This window comes from Osmerus eperlanus, chromosome 11, assembly GCF_963692335.1.
Source record: "Osmerus eperlanus chromosome 11, fOsmEpe2.1, whole genome shotgun sequence".
Classification (NCBI taxonomy): Eukaryota; Metazoa; Chordata; class Actinopteri; order Osmeriformes; family Osmeridae; genus Osmerus; species Osmerus eperlanus.
In genome coordinates, this window is record NC_085028.1 from 15132736 (window position 1) to 15153284 (window position 20549).

Genomic DNA, 20549 nt, shown 5'->3' on the forward strand with positions numbered 1-20549 from the left:
CACTGCCCAGGAATGGGCAGCTGCTCTGACGGCCTGCGGGCCAGAAACCGCCACAACTCAAGTGTTCCTTGGAGAGGCCATAAAGAGATATGGCACAGAGCCCAAGCTCAACTGGACCGTGAGGAACCAGGGCAGACCTCCTTCCCGCTTCTTCAAATACACCCTCCGCAGACGGCCACCCCGCCCTTCTGCTCCCCCGCAGAAAACTTCCAGGTTTATCTGGAACTCAGAGCATTTCCTCACAACACCACAGAGAAACGTAGTCCCTCGCCAACAGATCAATAACAAACACCCAGTAAACAGTTCAGGGACGCAGAGAGCACTTTCACATCCTGACACTTTGGAGAAGAAGGTAACTCAGAAGTAAAGCCATCAGAGGGGGGTTTCTGTTGTGTTAAAACTTCGCTGATGAAGGGAAACCTGACTAGTTGAGAAGAAAGGAGTATGGCGCAATCATGATCTCCCAATGAGTAGTTCATTCACCCACACAGTCAGTGGTCAGCCCTCTTCTCCTCCACTCTCTCTGTCCCCCAAGGACTCAAACCCTCTCTCTCTCTCTCTCTCTCTCTCTCTCTCTCTCTCTCTCTCTCTCTCTCTATCTCTCTCTCTCTCTCTCTCTCTCTCTCTCTCCTCTCTCTCTCTCTCTCTCTCTCTCTCTCTCTCTCTCTCTCTCTCTCTCTCTCTCTCTCTCTCTCTCTCTCTCTCTCTCTCTCTCTCTCTCTCTCTCCTCTCTCTCTCTCTCTCTCTCTCTCTCTCTCTCTCTCTCTCTCTCTCTCCTCCTCTGACCGCCAGGGCTCGACCCTCTCTCTCTCTCCTCCTCGATCCCCTCTCTCTGTCTCTCCTATCCTCCTCGCTACCTCTGGCCGCCAGGGCTCGAACCCCCTGTCCTTCCGGCGTCACGCCAGCCTCAGGACAATGAGGCATGGTGGTGTGGGAACAACACAACGCAATGTGTGCTCCAAGACTCGGACGCGTGTGGCAATGTCCAAGTCTTAGATCACGATGGTTTGGAGTGTGGTTATTCACACAACAGTCACATGTTTCTGTGTGTGCATCCGTGCCTTGTGTGTGTGTGTGTGTGGACCGTACTCCTATTTGTGAATGCCCTGTGAGTCGCTATCTGAGCACTCATTCACTGGAGAATGTCAAGCGTGTGTGTGTGTGTGTTTTCCCTCCAGAGAGCCCCTCAGGCTGAAAGCAGAACCAGGCCTCAGCAGCTCAGCTCTTTCCACACCTGATTTACACACAGCTCAGCGCGACCACTTCCTATCCCCGGCTAGGCCGATCTCACACAGATAGACCCGAGGATCAACAAGCAGGCATTAGCTCTTAAACACTGACCATATCCATGACCACTGTTGACACATATATCACGTTGCCTTCAGGAATCTTGAACCCTAACTGGATCTCAACCCGACTCTGACCCCCACACCTACACACACCTTGCCACAGTGCGCAGGCTGCTGAGTAGGGATTCTGGTCTTGGTTGACGTCTGTAGTTCCTATTTCACACCTCTGTGTTGTTTGGTGTCTCCATCCAGGTCCTGAACCAGACTAGCACCTTCTCCTGTGAAGCCCACAACCGCAAGGGTGTGGCCACCTCGGCCTCTGGCACCATCACCGGTAAGTGTCAGTCACACGGCCAGGAGATCAGATGGACCGAGTTGGCTCAAAGAATGCTAGTTTGTAAACCTCCATCATTAACCCCCCCCCCCCCCTCTCTCTCTCTCTCTCTCTCTCTCTCTCTCTCTCTCTCTCTCTCTCTCTCTCTCTCTATCTCTCTATCTCTCTACATCTCTATCTGTCCAGTTCTTCCAGCCCAGCCCCACAAGCTGAGGGCTGTAGAAGTCACCAACTCCAGCCTGCAGCTGGCCTGGCAGCCAGGCTTTGGAGGAAACTACCCCCATCACCCATTGCACCGTGCAGGTAAGCCTAGGGCGGGGGTGTGGGGGTGGGGGCGGGGGGGGGACGACGACACACTTTGCCACAGCTGGCTCTGACAGTGCGGCAAAGGCAGGAAGCGTCTGACCTGCAGTTCGCCAGACGCATCAGGCTCCCGATCCGTCGGCGAGACGTTGTTTTTCCTTGTCGACCGCAACCTCACCTTTTGTCAGACTCCTTTTCAGACGAGAGCGCGGCCGTCTTTTCATCCTGCTCTCACTCCTCCCCTCCCTGCCTCGCTCATTCATGTAGCCGTGGGTCAGGTTTCACTCTGGGAAAGTGGCCTCCTGGTCTAATCTTGTGTAGCACCACTCCCTCCTGTGTCCTAGACCCCGCCCCCCCCCCCCCCCGCCTGCACCGAGCGACCCCAAACACAGGCCATTAAAGAACGTAGCAGAGCAAAGTGGAGCAACTTTCTCCGCTGGAGTAGAGAGCAGAGCACCACCCCAAAACGTCTGCTTCTAATAAAGCCACCCCTTCCACACGCCCCTCTGCCTGTACCCCTGGCTGCCCCCCCCCCTCCCCCAACCCCCCGTCTCACAAGGGAGCAGCCAAGGGGCCAGCTACAGCAGAATGGGGAGAAATTTGAATTTAACGGTTCATTGTGTGGCGGGCAGTAACATTAGAAAGCTACAGTGAAAAGGAACGAAAGATTTGTGTTGTCGTCGAAGACAAAAGAAGGTACCGGAAAGGAGACGGAATTCTAGAAAACATACAAAAAGAAGGAAAAAAGAAAGACAGGAAGAAAGAAATAAAGAAAGAAAGAGAGAGAGAGAGACATAGAAACAGGAAAAGGTGTGAGTGAGCCATCGTGAACGCATGCCTCAGCAATGTGAGTCACACGAGAGCAGGCATATTGGATTAACCCGCCTTGTTTAGACTAAAGATTGCGGTCCAGTGAGTCAGCAGTGACTCCTCACTAACAAACGGCCCTAAACATTCCACCTCAGTCGCACCACTGCCACCTCACAACCTGCTCCTCTGGTCAGGCCCTTTATCTTGAGATAACTGCTCTATTGTCAAGACATTCCAACAATAACCTCTCTGTTCTACCAGCACCTACTCACTTGTCTTTTCCTCTGTTCATTTCCACTCTGGGCTTTGGCCGTGTATGGCCGTGTTATGTTAGTTATGTAGCCCACACTACACTGTAACATGCAAGCCGGTGCAGGGAGCGTGTGGGTAATGAGTTGAGCAGCAGAGAACAATAGGCTGGCTTTAAAATGAGAGCTTTCATGTGGTTTCTAATGGTCTTCCCCCCCCCCCCCCCACTCGCACTGCTCTTCAAACATGCTTTGCAGAGGTCTTTGCAGAGGCAGCATATTCGGTGCCTGTGATCTTGTGTTGATGAGTTCTGCTTGCTGAGCACCTCGCTGGGGCTGGCTCTCGGCCTGAGAGTTCGATAATGAGATCTGTTTACAGCACTGTACCTTAGAAAGGCTTGTGAAATGTTTCAAAGGGATGGCAGCTTGTTTGAACTGTTCCTCGGTTAGAGATAACAAATTGCTTGATGGAGCTGAAGCTTCAGGACGCCCCATTCTAGATTCTGAATAAAGATTTTAATAATGCATGAGAACATTGTTTAAGAAGCAAAGACATTGCAGTGCAATAGAATGAATGTACTGATGCTATTGCACATGTATAAACCAGCCTACTGTTTACATGTACACACACACACATACACACTTTACACACACACTCACTCACTCACTCACTCACACACTCACTCACTCACACACAGACTCGAAAACTCACACACACACACACACACACTAACACATATACTCACACAAACACACTCACACACACTCACATACACAAACAGAGACTGATCTGGGTACTTGGATGGGGAAGAGAGAGAGGTCAAATCATAATGTGAGGAAGTGTAACAGATTGCTTCTCTTTCATGAGAACTGAAAGTGTATGCTCCACACTGACTTGTCTCATGTTCATCAAGTATTTGATGTTTTTCATTCAGGGTTTATAAATCATACTTCACCGCTAGTCACTCAAATTCATATCCTTCACATCTTGGCTCAGGCACAAAATCTGTTGCACAAAGATAAGTGTGTTCTGATGCAGCTCTCTGTTTCTCTGTTCCCCAGACAAAGCAATCGGGGGAGGTCTCCAGCATGGGCCCCGATCACATGACCGATCACATGATCCTCAACCAGGACGTGAACGTCCCCCCGACCAGCCTCTTGCTGGGGGCCTGGAGCCCCACAGCCCCTACGCAGTCAGGGTCTCCTGTCACAGCAGCCAGGAGCCTCCGTGTGGACACCCTGGGTGGGGCTCCACACCAGCCAAGGAGGTAGGACCCGCAGAGGTTAAAAGCCCTGGTAGGACTTCTCCTCAGAGAGGGGAAACTAGATGTTTACATTTAATCATTTAGCAGACGCTCTTATCCAGAGGGACTTACAGTAAATACAGGGACATTCCCCCAAGGTAAGTAGGGTAAAGTGCTTGCCCAAGACACAACGTCACTTTGCACGGCCGGGAATCAAACCGGCAACCTTCTGATTAATAGCCCGATTCCCTAACCGCTCAGCCATCTGACTCCCACTATGTTTGTTTTCATCCTGGATGTTTTGTGTGTCTGACTAAATGGGTCAGCAGGGCTGGGTGTGAGATACTTGGCCCCTGGTTCTGGTCCTGGTTCAAACCTCCCCTCCCATCAGTGGGACTTGGTAGCACCGTAGCTGACATGGAGCTGGCGCCGGGACCAAGCCATCTCAAGACCGCAGTTTGGGTAGCTCTTTCTAAGTGGGTCAAGGCAGCGATAGAAGACAGGTTATTGTGTACCTACCCAGCCCTGTATCGCCATCAGTAAAGCCTGTGTTTACAGGAATGACAACCAGATGAGCGGCGCCGTAACTCCACAACCCTGCCAGGCAGTTTCAACGTAAACTGTGGAGGAGGAGAGAGGTGGAGGGGAGGTACAGAAGGGAGGGACAAATAAAACAGCAGAGAATGGAGAGATGGATGGTCATTTCTTCTTGAAAGGCTTCGATTAGCCTAGCGGCGAGAGGGCCACGCTGTCATGACTGTAATGCTTGGCTTCTCCCCCCCCCCCCCGCTCGTGCCAGCTCATGCTGCCTGTATGTATCCCTGGATGTAGGGAGTGGAAAATAACATTAAGCAGAAAGACATGCCATAGGAAAGAAGGAAGGGGCTTTCCATGGTGGACGTTGCTTACAGTACGAGAGCATTTATAATGGCTTCTCTTGTAAACAAAGGTATGAGCTAGAAGGTTGACAGTTATGAAAGCCAAAGGGGAGCAGAAAAGAGAGGTGGTTTTGAAACTTGTAAGCATTTTTCTCTCCCTCAACATTCTCAACCTATCAGGCCTGTTTTTTCGTTACCAGTGGAAAAATCCTTCCCCCGCTGAAAGTATATAATTTGAAGGGGAAAGACCCAGATGGATAATATTGCTACATATTTGGCTTATATTTGGCTGGTCTCTCTGCACTTGTCTTCCCAGTAACGGTCAAACGAGGAAGAGGGGGGGGGGGGCAGGTGGCAGGCAGGGGCTGAAGATAAGGGTGAAAGAACAGTGAAGACAGTGAGAGAATGAGTCGCGGCACAGGTCAAAGAGAGAGAGAGAGGGAGGAGAGGGAGTTTAGGAAGCAGAGGCATATTTTCCACGTGTCCCTCTGCGGTGGAGGACCAGAGCACTGTGACTGCTATGTCCTTCTGTGGGCTTTGTTGGCAAGACGTTACTCTCTCTTCCTCCCTCTCCTCCCCACTCGTCCTATCTCTCCTCCTCTCTCCCTCTCCTCCCCACTCGTCCTATCGCTCCTCCTCTCTCCCTCTCCTCCCCACTCATCCTATCTCTCCTCCTCTCTCCCTCTCCTAGTATTCCTACTTAATTGTTGTCTCATTCTGCACATGTGCAGATGTGTGGTCTTGGGTCTTTGTTCCAGCTCTCGTCATCAGATTATAACTTATTGTTCTTCCCTTTGGGACTTATTTGGTTTCACAATGTATGCATCATGTTTGGCTACCCGCAATGTTTGGGGCTATCCCGTTGTCATGATCAGTGACCTATGCACTTTTGTAAAACTCTCTCTTGGAAGTCGCTTTTGGATAAAAGCGTCTGCTAAATGCATAAATGTAAATGTAATGTAATGTAACTTGATCTTCATGAAGGGATCTGGCATGATATCTGCGAGGGGGAATCATGAGACTGTAGAGGCGATACACAGCTGGGAATAGAGCTGAAATTACGTAGCTTGTTTACTTTCTTCCGATTCTTTTGTGCTGAAATTAATGGTAAATGTTAAATGGACTGCATTTACATATCGCTTTTCTTCCGTTCCGGCACTTAAAGCTCTTTACATTTTTACCTTTCATTCACCCATTCACACACACACACACACACACACACACACACACGGCGGCGGAGCTGCCATACAAGGTTCTGGCCTGCCCATCAGCAGCAACGTGGGGTTCAGTGTCTGTTCAAGGACACTTTGACGCATGGCCAGGAGGAGTCGGGAATCAAACCGCCAACCTTGTGATTAGTGGAAGACTCTCTCCACCCTCTCTTCCTGAGCCGCAGCCGTCCCCCGGGATTCAAGTAGAACAGCGTTCTTCGTTATGGTGTTAACATAGAGATCAAAAGGGGAAAAGAGTTAAGGAGAAGTTCTGTAGAATCTTAATCCAGGCATCTTTAATAATAGTCCTTTGGCCTCTTCTTCTCCCATCCTCCCAAGGTCTTCTCACACCAAGGTCTATCACTCACTGCCAATCCCTCCCTTTTCCTTTTTTCGTTCTTTGAAGACCATCTCTCCCCCCACCCTCCCTCCATCCCTCCCTCTCATACTCCAGGACATACTGAAGCCTTACAGAGGAATGTATTTCCTGCATCTGCAAACAGGCGTACATTCTCGTTCGGTTTCTCGTTCCAGTATTTCTTTCATGAAAGTCTCCTCCTCCTTGCTCCCTGTTCCCCTTTTTCGACCCCAGATGACTTGCGATCTCTCCCTCCAAAAGAGGGATGAAATACAACTAGGCACTGTGGGAAAAAAATGAAATAGAGAGGGATGGTGGGAGTATGCTGGAAGGATGGAAAAGCCTGAGAAAGGAGGAGTGGGGGAACTCTGAAAAAACATGCAACTTGTTAGTTTCCCAAATCCCAATCTGTCCCTAGGGAGAAGAGTGAGAGTGAGGGAAAACAGAGAGGGAGATGGAGGGAGGGAGGAAGAGAGAGAGAGAGAGAGAGAGAGTTAGGGGAGAGAGAGAGAGCGAGAGAGAGAGAGAGAGAGAGAGAGAGAGAGAGGGAGAGACAGAGAGTGAGAGAGAAAGAGAGAAAGAGAGAGAGAGAGACAACAAGAGGAGAATAAAACAACGAAGGGCATAGAGCTTTCCGTGTCACACCTCTAATCCCAAAGCATCTAAGGGATTTAACATATACAGCAGTCGCTCTCTTTAAATACAGTATGATTATGGAATCAACAAACAGCAGTTGTTTGTACACACGGTCCTCATCGTGCCCAGTCTTATGTAACATTAGTCATCAGTCTCAGCAGAAGCCAGCAGAACTACTGAATCCCCACTTCCTCTGAACAGGGACATGGCAACACACTCACTCCTCCAGATGCTGAGACCGGGAGTGAGTCAGGGCCACGCTGGCCTGTTACACACACACTCACACACACCCATGTCACTTATGATCCCAATCCTATTTAATACACCGCCTAACAAATAAACCACAAACATTAAACAACACCATTTCACAGAGCATCCTGTTCTGTCTGATGAGACACTAACAAGGGAACGTCTGCGGTATAAACAACTGACTGTTCCAGAGGTCAGGACATGTTCGAGGACCTTGACATTCACGACTGCCGCCGGCTGGGAAAGACATTTCCTGAGCAGCGCTGAGCTGGTCAGTGTTGACTGAGATCAGAGAGAGGAGGCCAGAGTGAGTCAGGATTTTGGTGGATCCATCCCACTCTCATACAGTCCCACCCGGACAGACGGCAGAGCAGAGACAGAGAGAAGGAGCTCAGAGGGACAGTATACTGCTGGGGTTAGGGCTGGGGACGGGGTTAGGGCCAGCCAGGGCCAGGGTCAGGGTTAGGGCCAGCCAGGGCCAGGGTCAGGGTTAGGGTCTTTTGTTCTCCGTCATCACATTTCATCCGTCTCCATACAAATTACCTACAGGACTTCTGTGACCACTAAAATAGATTCCACCCAGAGAGGGTCTTTTCTATAACTTGCATGCTATGTAAGTTTGTTGTTGTAGTGGAGCCATGTGTTAATCTCCCCTATTAGAAATTGGTTGGAGCAATGTCTGGATATTTGGGGGTTTAAAATTGAGCAGAAACGCATGTTTAATAATGTCTCTTTGTGTTGTGTCACATCGGTAATTTAAAGACGGGAACATTCGGGCACAAGCATCTTCTCTGTTTATCTTTGTTCCTCGTAACGTTTTCAACTCTCCCAACTGAAGTTTGTAGACTCACCCCCCCCCCCCCCTGTTTTTTAATGCAGACACCCACATCTTTGTCCACTTGAACTCATTGCCTCATTCTTTTATGATAAAGAGAGAGACGTTACCACACAGCAGAAGTAAGAGAGGGAAGAAAATCTGGAGAGAAGGAGATGTAATCATGCTGAACAGGAGAGGAGGGAGGTAGAGAGGGAGGGAAGGAGGTAGGGAGGGAGGGAGGGAGGCAGAGGGAGAGGGAGGCAGAGAGGGAGGGAGGCAGAGAGGGAGTGAAGGAGGCAGAGAGGGAGGGAAGGAGGTAGAGAGGGAGGGAAGGAGGTAGAGAGGGAGTGAAGGAGGTAGAGAGGGAGGGAGGCAGAGAGGGAGGGAGGCAGAGAGGGAGGGAAGGAGGTAGAGAGGGATGGAGGGAAGGAGGCAGAGAGAGAGGGAGGTAGAGAGGGAGGGAGGGAAGGAGGCAGAGAGGGATGGAGAGAGGGAGAGGGAGGAACAGAGCAAACTACGGAGGTGGAGGGAGGAGAGGGCAGGAGAGGAATGGGGGGGCACAGGCGTAGGCGGACTGGAGGAGCGGACATGGAGGGTGTTTTTGTTGCCGCTGGTGGTACGAGCCAGGGCCACATGTGGAAACAATCAGCCGCCAAACGCTTCCTGATAACATCATCCATGTGCTGGACTCCTAGTCCCAAACTCTCACACACTGTGTGAGTGAGCGTGTGTGTGTTACATTTAGACAAAGGGAGCCTTACTTCTCCAACGGCAACAAAGGAAATAAGCACTGTCGTCTCCTCTTCTGAGCGGAGTTATTGGATGTCGGTGCAGTCCAGAGAACACACACACACTCATAAAAATGCACACACACTTATATAACACACATACATTCGCATACACAATCTCAGACATACCCACGCACACATACATATACGCAAACACACACATTCCTGCTGCTATTTCTAGCATGTTATTCGGCTAGTTTTCTCTCCATTGGGGTTTTTCTGTTGCCAATAGCTTTTCTCGCTCTTGGGTATAAAAAGGGAAGAAAGGCAAAAAAGGCAAGCTTAGAAGAATAAGGAGGAGAGAGAGATGGAGGGAGAGTGAGGGGGACAGAGAGAGAGAGAGAGAGGGAGAGGGAGAGGGAGAGGGAGAGGGAGAGGGAGGGAGGGAGGGAGGGAGGGAGGGACGGACGGACGGACAGACAGACAGACAGACAGAGAGAGAGAGAGAGACAGAGAGAGAGAGGGAGGGAGAGGGAGGGGAGGGAGAGTTAGGGGGGAAAGAGATAGAGAGAGAGAGAGAGAGAGAGAGAGAGAGAGAGACAGAGAGAGAGAGAGAGAGAGAGAGAGAGAGAGAGAGAGAGAGAGAGAGAGAGAGAGAGAGAGAGAGAGAGAGAGAGAGAGCTCAGCGTGTGTCTCTTGTGTTCTCTCATCCATGCAGAGACAGAGACCGCTGTGGTTTTCTGTGCTCAGCTGAATCTTCCAGTCTGTGCCCTTAGGTGCCCTTAACTAGCCTTTTTGCCCCTAATAAAGGAGAATTCTCCACATTCCCTGGGACCCTGTACTCCCAGCTGCTCTAGTTATCCACACGCTGGAGGCTGTTCTGGCAAAGCAACACATGCCTGCACACCCTTCAGACCGCTCGCTCTGACCCAGGGCCCCAGGTCCTGGTCCTCCGCTGGCCCCTGGCCCTACACCCCACACCCTGGAGCTGAGACTTCCATCTCATCCCACCTCACCCTCCAACCCAAATACCTCGCAAATTCCTCTCACAGAACTTAGCTATGCGTCCCAGTACGGACAGATAACAGAATGTACAGTAGAGAAGATTTAGTTTGCCTGTCATGAACAGAACGGCTTTAAGTTGTGGTCAGAGAGAGATCTGAAGCAGGGTGTCGGCTCGAAGCAGCGTTCTGTGTGTGACCTGTGTTTCTGTGTGTGTTCCAGTACCGGATAACCCCCCCGTGAACGTGAGCGCGGTGCTGAATGGTACAGATGTGCTGGTGAGCTGGGAGGAACCTCCTGGGAGGCTGAATGGAGACCTCCAGGGATACCTGCTGGAGTACAGCACCCCCAACATGAATCAGGTATCTCCATCACACACGCACTCTCTAACACACACACACACACACACATGTGCACACACGCAGGCTCGCACGTAAGCGTGCACATGCACACACACGCGCGCGCAGGTTTCATGCAAATCCTCACGCTGTCATGAAATCCCTCGAGCCACTGTAATCTCAGATCACTCAAATCAGAAGCGCTTATCCTGTGTTGCCTCTGTCTACCTCTCCCTGCCGCGGCGGTCAGACGGTGCTGGACGCAGGCCTCTACCCTGAGCTGTCCATCAACCTGTCCCTGCCCCTGTCCAACGTGTCCTTCAGGCTGTGTGCCTACACAGAGGCGGGCCTGGGACCCTGGACACCCCTGCAGACCCTCACCCTCATCACCCCTGGTGAGTGAGAGAGGGAGAGCAGATAGCATACCATACATGTAGAGAGGATGTAGATGATGTGTATAGATAATGTGTATAGATGATGTGTATAGATGATGTGTATAGATGATGTGTATAGATGATGTGTAGAGATGATGTGCATAGATTATGTGTATAGATGATGTGTATAGATGATGTGTATAGATGATGTGTATAGATGATGTGTATAGTGTATAGATGATGTGTATAGATGATGTGCATAGATGATGCGTATAGATGATGTGTATAGATGATGGGCATAGATGATGCGTTTAGATGATGTAGTGTATGTAGTGTTGTCACTCTATCTAATAATGTCTGTCTTCCTTCACAGAAATGGAGGAGCTGAAGTCCAGAGGTGAGCCATAACTGAGAATTGAAACCCTGGCCTATAAACACCCATAAACACCCTGCCTTGTGACCTCAGAGAAGGAAGGAACACACACTGAGAGAGAAACAGCATGACCTCAGTTCTTTATCTGACCACAGGACTTCTCCTTCTCTCTCCTTTTCTCTCTCCACTTCTCTCTTTCTCTTTCTCTCTCTACTTTTCTCTCTCTCTCTCTCTCTTTACTTTGTGCTCGCTCTCTCAATCGCCCCCTCTTCATGTGCATCTGAGAAAAAGGAAGGAAGAGAAAATAGAGAAGAATGGACAAAAGAGAGGAAGGAGGGAGGAGGGAGGATGGAGGGGGAGACAAGTCATAAATATTTATAACCAGCAACAGTGTAGCATCTCTGTTTGCTTAGTCTAATCGGGCCAGACAGACAATTCATAAAGAACAAGAGTGAGCGATGAAGAGAGCAGAAGAGGAGAGAATGTGGGGTGGACAGGCTGAACAGAAAGTTCAAAACAGTGGGTGGCGGTTGGACACAGGGGGAGATGTTTTGGAAGGGTGGGGGCTGGCGGGGGGTATTTAGTGTGAGAACAGGGCTGTTGCCTAAAGTAGAACTCCCGAGAGAGAGAGATCCGCTAGGATTCTTTAAGGAAATGACGAGGTGAGAAAAGGACGATGTGGGAAGGAGAGAAGGAGATATTTTGGGTGTACAGTTTAATAAAGAGCATGAGGCGTCCCACCCTAGTGTTTATAGAATACGGAGGAGCAGCTGAGGTCACTAAGCTGCTTCTAATGAGATCATCAGCCCTCGACGCAGAGGACAGGAGACATCAAGAGTCAAATAACAGGTCCAACAGGAATACACAGTCCCCCCTAGCTACGACCTTCATTAAAACCCCTTTACACCATACTAACCCCTAGGACACACACACACCCTGTGGTAACCTATTTAGTCTTCCGCCTTTCCCTCAAACACTCCCATGACCCGCTCCTCCCCTCCTCCCTCCTCCCCCTCAGGCCTGTCCTCCCCCCCTACCTTCTCCTGGCACTGGTGGTATGTGGTGATGGCCATCGCGGCGGCCGTGGCCCTGGCTGTGCTCATGGCCGTGTACGTGGCTCGTCTGCGGAGGAAGGAGACTCGTTTTGGGTGCGTACCGCCCCCCTCCCACCTCTGGGAGGGAGGGACCAGGCAGCGCTGCCGAGCCAAGATAAATGATGTCTTTTACGTGACCTATTTGTCTCAGTTCCCTGTGCATTCTGCTGCATTTAGAAGGCCTCTTACAGAGCCCATCTGTGTCAAGGTCCCATCCGTCTGAACTAGAGGGGAAAAGTCATGCTTTCAGCTGTTTAGCCATCTGCAGGAGCTACGACTGATTCTTAAATGTGCCTTTTTTTCTGTGTTTGTGTGTGTGTGTGTGTGTGTGTTTGTGTGTGTGTTCACAGTGAGGCCTTTGAGCCCATGATGGAGAGTGGGGAGCTGGTGGTCCGGTACCGAGCCCGTCGCACATACAGCCGCAGAACCACCGAGGCTACCTGTGAGTAGTACTCCTCCTGCTTCCCTAAGACCCTCACACACACACACACACACACAGGTTACACTTGTTATACAGACATGTTTCACAGACATGCAGCTGTTGAGAAATGTAGAAATAGAGCATCAAGATAAACAACATTTCATCCTCAACCCAGATTGAGCATCCCTGCACTCTCTGTACTCGGCTTCTGTACTGTAGGCTGGTGGCTTGTCCCTAGCAGAGCATATCTCTACATGTCTCTACCAGTACCACACCTCAGGACAGACAGTGATAGATAGTAGAGGAGATAGTTTCCCTGTTCTTCTGCCTGTGGTGTGTTTCTGACACCAGGGTTACAGGACCCCAGGCCTGACCAAACTACTACAGTTTCAGAACTTTTCCTTCTGTTTTTGTAGTTAATCTCTTCTTCCCAGCTGAGAAAACAGCACAGTGTGCCCATTCAGTAGACACTGGCTCTTAGAGGAGAATGTTTTATCTTATTAAGTCATCTTACAGCCTAGAGTGTGTATGTAATCTGTTTAAGACAGGGTGCCCAGGGAAATACGATTTAAATTGAGGTGCAGTATCAAAAAAAACCATGGTACTTTATATCAGTACACGTCTGTGCTCTGCAAAGATGCCTTTCTGTAAAAGCCATAATTGTTATCTCAAAAACAGACTGCCTCTCAAACATATACACACGTACATCTTTCATACAGTCAAGCGACGCTCAAGTTCAGTGACATTGTGAGTCTTTTTCCTCACATCGCATGTTGCAACATGTTGGAGTGACAAAACAACCAAATGACAGGAGGAGAAAGAGGAACAGATGAAGAAGCTGAATGAGATCACCTAAGAGAGAGAGAGAGAGAGAGGGGTGAGAGAGAGAGAGAGGGGTGAGAGAGAGAGAGACATAGAGAGAAAGATATCCTGCATGGAGAGAGAGGACAACATGGTCGGATGCTCTGTTGTTGTTGATTAGTCATCCTGGCTCACCAACAAGACTTCCCAGCCAGCATCTGCTGAGAGCCAGTCACGCTAAGTGCTCGTCGGAACATGCCTGCGGATTGAGCGCATTGCTGTCCGACGCGTGGCAGATTGATAGTCCGGCAACAGCTGGAGGCTGGGGGGTTCCTCTCACATGTCTGTCCCTGAACGCAGCTCGGCCCAGATGTGAATACATCCGTGTTGGAGTGACGCACGGTCTCCTCGCTATCGGTGCCGCTGGGTGACAGCCAGCTGGGCGCGACCTGGGTCCGATGCCGCAGCCTGGGGGAGCCGTGGGCTTGACACAACCGGCTCCACCCCTGTCTACGACCTCATATCCTGTCCTCTCTCTCTCCAATACGGTCCCGCCCAGTAATGATGTGTATCAGAATGCTGTCAGGCCCCCTAAAAGGTTCCATGACCATCCGACCCAGGGTGTTTTAGGACCGTACGTTTAAGACGCTGTTATTTTACGTTGAATGTGTTTTTCTGTGTTTTGTCTCTGCCAGTGAACACCCTTGGCATCAGTGACGATCTCAAGCACAAGCTGCAGGACGTGATGGTGGACAGACATAAACTAACCCTGGGAAAGACGCTGGGAGAAGGTGAGAGCGGCAGGCCTCCTCAACTCCCTCACGACCTTGGGATAAAGTCTGTGGCACGCAGATCATTCAGGGAGTCAGCCCTGGAGGAGGAGATATCTTGCTGGATTTCCGCTCCTCGGTCTATCTCGACCTAAGGCATTGCCTGGCCCTCCTGGCCTTGCTACAGCTGAGGCACACGGACTATCGCTGTGACAGAATGGAAACATTCTGTAGTCAGTAAGTTGCTTTACCAGTGTGTGTGTGTGTGTGTGTGTGTGTGTGTGTGTGTGTGTCTGTAGGGGAGTTTGGCTCTGTAATGGAGGGGCTGCTCACTCAAGAGGAGTCTGCTCTGAAGGTGGCAGTGAAGACCATGAAGAGTAAGTTCACCCCGCAGAAAACACAACACGTTCTGAAGCAGGCAGGCTCTCACCCGCACGCTCTCACCCGCACGCTCTCCCGCTCTTCTCCCCTCCAGTTGCCATCTGCACTCGCACGGAGATGGAGGACTTCCTACGAGAGGCCGCGTGCATGAAGGAGTTTGACCACCACAACGTGATGAGGCTCCTAGGTGAGGATACACACAGAACATCAGTATCAGTCTGGATTCAGACAGTGTTGCCCCAGTACATTTACATTTACATTTAGTCATTTAGCAGACGCTCTTATCCAGAGCGACTTACAGTAAGTACAGGGACATTCCCCCCCGAAGCAAGTAGGGTGAAGTGCCTTGCCCAAGGACACAACGTCATTTGGCACAGCCGGGATTCGAATCGGTAACCTTCAGATTACTAGCCCGACTCCCTCACCGCTCAGCCACCTGACTCCCCAAGTACAGGGGGACACTTTCACAGTGGTATTCTATGTTCCTAGTACTTCTACTGTTCCCTGCTGGGCTACATGGTCTACGTTTCCTAAAGTCATGCCCAGGACACAATGTTGATTCAACTGTGTCCCCAGGTGTGTGTCTTCAGACTGTGGAGAGTGAAGGTTATCCATCTCCTGTGGTGATCCTGCCCTACATGAAACATGGAGACCTGCACAGCTATCTGCTATACTCACGTCTGGGAGACTGCCCTGTGGTGAGTCCTACGCACACACACACACAGTCTCACACACAGTCTCACACACATACACACTGTGCTCTTGGCTCCACTGGTCTATAATATCTGGGAGTAAGGGATTTTCCAAGTAAGGTCCAAGTAAGTTAGATGTTGTATTCCGTATTAGTGTTTGGCTCGTGTTTGGTAGTGGGGGGAGTTCAGGGTGGACCCCTTCACTATCAGCAGGGCTGTCACTCAGGAGTTGTGAAATAGTAAGAAAGAAGATAAAACTGCTGTAAGCAATACGCCACTCGGGAACAGTGATTAAGAAATGCAAGTGTAATCAAAACAAGTGCCTTGGAAATGATGGCAAGCATTAGAACGACACTAAAAAGCTGAATCCTAACCCTCCCTCTGGTGCGGACTGAACCATCGGCCTTGGAATAGGGGAAAAACTGTGAAGCCTTCATCTCTGATAGAGACAGTACTTCAGTAATGGTTTAGTCCGCTCCACTGTGCAGGACTAGGGTTTCTTCACAACTGGGTTTAGATGGGTTAAGGCGCCCTCTGCTGCACTGATAGCACATCAACAGCTGGGACTGTAAACTAAAGAACACCCTGTATGGACTCCCCCTGGGCCCTACAGTTCCTCCCATCCCAGATACTGGTGAAGTTCATGACCGACATCGCCCGGGGGATGGAGTACCTGAGCAGGAAGAACTTCATCCACAGAGACCTGGCAGCTCGTAACTGCATGTAAGCACAACGTCTCCTCCTGTCAGCTTCCTGTCCCGTGCCCTGTCAGCTTCCTGTCCTGTGCCAATCTCTGGCCTGTGTGTCTGAAACACATGCCCTTTACTGTTGCAGTACTCTAACCTCTCTCTCTCTCTCTGTCTGTCTCTCTCCCTCTCTCTCTCTCTATCTATTTCTCTCCCTCTCTCTCTGTCTGTCTCTCTCTCTCTCTCTCTCTCTCTCTCTCTATTTCTCTCCCTCTCCCTCTCTCTCTCTCTCTCTATTTCTCTCACTCTCTCTCTCTCTCTCTCTCTCTCTCTATTTCTCTCCCTCTCCCTCTCTCTCTCTCTCTCTATTTCTCTCCCTCTCCCTCTCTCTCTCTCTCTCTATTTCTCTCACTCTCTCTCTCTCTCTCTCTGTTTCAGGCTGAATGAGAACATGAACGTTTGTGTGGCGGACTTCGGCCTCTCCAAGAAGATCTACAACGGAGACTACTACCGCCAGGGCCGCATCTCCAAGATGCCCGTCAAGTGGATCGCCATCGAGAGCCTGGCTGACCGCGTCTACACCACTAAGAGTGACGTGGTGAGTTCGCAAGAGCAGTCTGCGTGTGCACGTGCGTGTATCTGCGTGTGCGGTGAAGATGTGAATTTTTTACACCTCTTGTTTTCACTTTAAAACCTTTCCACAAACATGCCATTCTTTGGCATGTTTTGTGTGTATGCTGAAGCAAGCCAAAGCAAACATGGCTGTGTTATTGGGTGTGCTCAAGCCTTCGGCGAGAGCACAACCTTTGTTCTCTCACATATATATTATTATTATTTTTATTTCTTTTTGCCCCCCTAAAACTCAGTCAATATTTGGCCTACATAGACAACGTACGTGTCAAAAGTTTCATCTTGGTAGCGATTGAGTTTCTTCTATTGGAATTTACGTTCCGTTGCATGGTTTAGGCTGAAGTAAAAAAAAAATGCTTTTAAATCTATTTAATCTTTATAAATAATAAGTATGCATTTTCATATAAAATATACAGAAATCAGTTGTAAAAATGTCATTCAAAAACGGACCCCTGTGCAACCGACGCAAGCAAGCACACCCTACAATTTCCCCAGAAATTGTACCCTCTCTAGTTGCATGTGTTTTTAGTGGGCAGGTAGCTGTTCTGATTTGGCCCCGTGACTAGGTAGTGTTTGCTCAGTGTGGATTTGTGTTTGAGGAACGTGTGGCTCGCTGTTAAAGAACCGAGGAGAACTCCAGCCCTTCTTCCGTCTCACCCACTCTCTGACCCACTCCTTACCTCCCCCTCCCTCCGCCTCCATCTTCCTGCCCCTCCCTCTCAGTGGTCGTTTGGAGTGACCATGTGGGAGATAGCGACACGTGGTCAGACACCGTACCCTGGGGTGGAGAACAGTGAGATCTACGACTACCTGAGGCAGGGGAACCGCCTCAAGCAGCCTCCAGACTGCCTGGACAGCATGTGAGTAGCAACCTCACTGACTGACACTGTACCCCACCTGACCGCGCTCACTGGATCCATTCATCCGTACGTTTCCGTGCTGAATGAGTTGTCTCTTCCCTCACTTCCCTCCAGCTACTCCATGATGTTCTCCTGCTGGCTGCTGAGCCCCAAGGACCGACCCGGGTTCCAGGACCTGCGCTGCGAGCTGGAGAAGGCCCTGGACGAGCTCCCGGACCCGCAGGACCCCGACGAGATCCTCTACGTCAACATGGAGGAGTCCTCCTCGGAGCTGGGCGCTGTGGGGGGCCGGGACCCCACGGGGGGCCCCTGTTTGAAGGGCCTGGAGTCTGTGGCCACGGTGGAGGTGCACCACCCCAACCGTTACGTCCTCTGTCCTCAGCACGAGACCAACCGAGCGCTCTCCGACTCGCTGGATAGTCTCAACGTCCTGGCGTCCTCCTCCATGGCCACCCTGCCCCTCCAGCCCTCCTCTCACTCCACCCCCACGCCCTCGCCCGCCCCCACGCCCACAGCCGAGGTCCTGGAGGACAGGGAGTGGTGTGGGGTCAGGAAGGTACCCTGGTAGTGATGGGTGTTCTCTGCCTCAGTTTGATGGACTGTCACAAACTGGGATATGGACAGCTTAGGACGTGGGTGAGCGATACCAATGTGGGCCAGCCTCTCCGATCAGGGAGCTCCACAATCCTTCCTCATGGTAGTGAACTCATTGGACACCGACATGTCCCAACATACGTTTTGCACAAACAGCCACACACACACACACTCCCTAAGACATTCCCAGTTGTATGGAGCTTCCGACATTTGTATTCCTCTTTCCACCTCCACTCTAAGCCAGAGAACATTGAGCGTACAGCTCTTTGCCATTCAAACAGACCTTCCCCGCCCACTTAAACTGCAGCACGATCAGAGAATCGGACACCAGGTTAATGTGTACGTCAGTACACGTCCCAGTGTTTCACAATCATTTGAACCTACTGTAACATCATGCTAATCTACGATCTGCCAGGTCAGACACTGACACTCTTGTGTACGACACATAAACACACTCAGGAGTCTCTTCAGTCCGACTGTCCAGCGAGCAGATGCAGAGGTCACATCCACTACATGTGACAGACGTCCTGTTAATCCATGGGAATGGACAAAGCCATCACGGCAGCTTCTCAAACCAGGACAGAAGGAGATGGGGATCACATGACGCGGAGGTGATGGTGGATGCGACAACAATATCTTGACCCCGCCCACGGTTGCGCCTCGGTCCTGTCTCTCCATATGCATCTTTTTCCTCACATTCATCCTCTAAGAGACATGTAGTTTGACACCGAAGTATCTACAGTTCCGTAAAGCAGATACGCAGTTCAGTGGAATCGTGAACAGAAAAGACAGAAAGGGAAATGAAGCAGTTCCTTCATGGCTGAAGTGACTGTGTACAGTTTAACGAGGGGAAGACCTGGGGAGATCGGCACTCCCTCCGAGTCTCTGGTCATTATCACAACTCAGGAACTAGTAGTAGACAGTTAAACCCCCCCAAAAAGGTACTGGTCAGTTGAAGAGAGAGGCATGCTCTTGAGTCTCGGAGAGTTAAAGGAGTTACAAGATGGCTTTCCGATGGCTAGACAAAAGCTTTTGTGGCTTAAGCACAGTGTTACTTCTACAGTGTGATTGGACTTTTTCTTATGTTTTTTTTGTTTGTGTTTGTGTGACCTTTGCACTAATGTTAACATTTTATATACTTTTCTTTATTTTTTTATTGTATTTTGTGTTGCTTGCTTTTATTCATTTTTAATCACTAAGTGTGTCCTTAGTCTGAAATGGACTGATACATTATGCCTCTGACGAACAAAAGCTGACTTTATGCAACAAATATAAACGTTTCGTTTATTGGGAAATGGTACGGTCAGCTAGGATGTAGTGTGTGTACAAACCAGCGTTACCACATCCCTAGACCACGATCTACTTCTGCTTTTCCAAAATTCAGAGGAATCGGACTCCCCCTCTGCTGTGTCACACTGCAGGGGAGGTGTGCGTACACGGCCACTTCCAGAGAGCTGGAGACGCGAGGCTGGGAATGGCGTGAGAGGCAGAGAACCGCGAGCGAGAGATCGCAGTTTTTGACATCTTTCGCTTGTGTTGTTGTTGAGACACAACAGTAACGCCCAGAACTTGTCGTTACTTTGCATTGTGTGTCCACTTATTTCTGCAGATGCTAACATCCATCAGTTCCTCACTTACTTTACGATTTACTATTTGATGAGGTGCAGATCAGATCAGTTGAGGAAGGAATTTGGTTGAATAAACGTGCTGCTCGACAATACGTGTAACTACCTAAAACACATAGAAGGACGGTCGCATTGTTAGCATGATTGAAAATCCACCTGTACGTTTCCCGTCTTGCATTTTGGTGCTGTATGTTTTAACTGAAGGTAGGCAACTACAGTAGCACAGTATTGTGGATGAGAAGGACTGAAATCAATGCTGTATTGAAGACATGGTGACTTGCATTCAGTTTTAACATCACAGACGAAGGTACACAAGATCGTCATACCGAGTCAGTGGAGGGTTTGTCCTTGAGCTATCCTGGTTAAAATGGGCTTTTCACAGAGTGAATTCTTAGGCCTTTATGCATTTAACAAAAATCGGATTGTACAAAATATAAAAAAGACGACAACTCTTATCTAATATACATATGTGTTGTAATAGCCTTTTTACATGCCACACCTACAATGTTTATATTCGTCCAGCAATAAACTGAAGTTCTAACTTTACAAAGTGCCTTCAGAGAGCCAGTATTCTGCCATTTGTTTTGGTTTATGATGCCTGTGGGTTTCAATGTGTCTAGCTAATAAGGAGACGATTGTTCTAAAACAGGCATGTAAATACGGCAATGAATTTGTAAAAGATTTTTATACCTATTTTGTATGAAATAAAAGAGATTCCTTACACATGTGAGCTCTGTTTGTAATATACCGTGTAACTGACACATGAAGAGATGCAGACGTCCAGGACACAAAGTTTATTCATC

The 20549-nt window shown here is 49.8% G+C and overlaps 1 protein-coding gene across 1 annotated transcript in view; it reads left to right on the plus strand.

Annotated features, from left to right (window-relative positions):
• LOC134028708 (tyrosine-protein kinase receptor UFO-like) overlaps nt 1-20469 on the plus strand; it is a 25856-nt gene extending 5387 nt beyond the window's left edge. Inside the window, 19 exon segments of the mRNA XM_062472444.1 lie at nt 1544-1623; nt 1810-1901; nt 1903-1926; nt 4047-4149; nt 4152-4211; nt 4214-4252; nt 10330-10469; nt 10696-10840; nt 11193-11216; nt 12211-12340; nt 12637-12728; nt 14204-14299; nt 14578-14655; nt 14754-14846; nt 15236-15357; nt 15965-16074; nt 16476-16635; nt 17391-17527; nt 17642-20469. Of these exon segments, the coding sequence (XP_062328428.1) occupies nt 1544-1623; nt 1810-1901; nt 1903-1926; nt 4047-4149; nt 4152-4211; nt 4214-4252; nt 10330-10469; nt 10696-10840; nt 11193-11216; nt 12211-12340; nt 12637-12728; nt 14204-14299; nt 14578-14655; nt 14754-14846; nt 15236-15357; nt 15965-16074; nt 16476-16635; nt 17391-17527; nt 17642-18095 (2179 nt within the window). The 3' untranslated portion in view covers nt 18096-20469.
• Nucleotides 20470-20549: the final 80 nt, after the last annotated feature.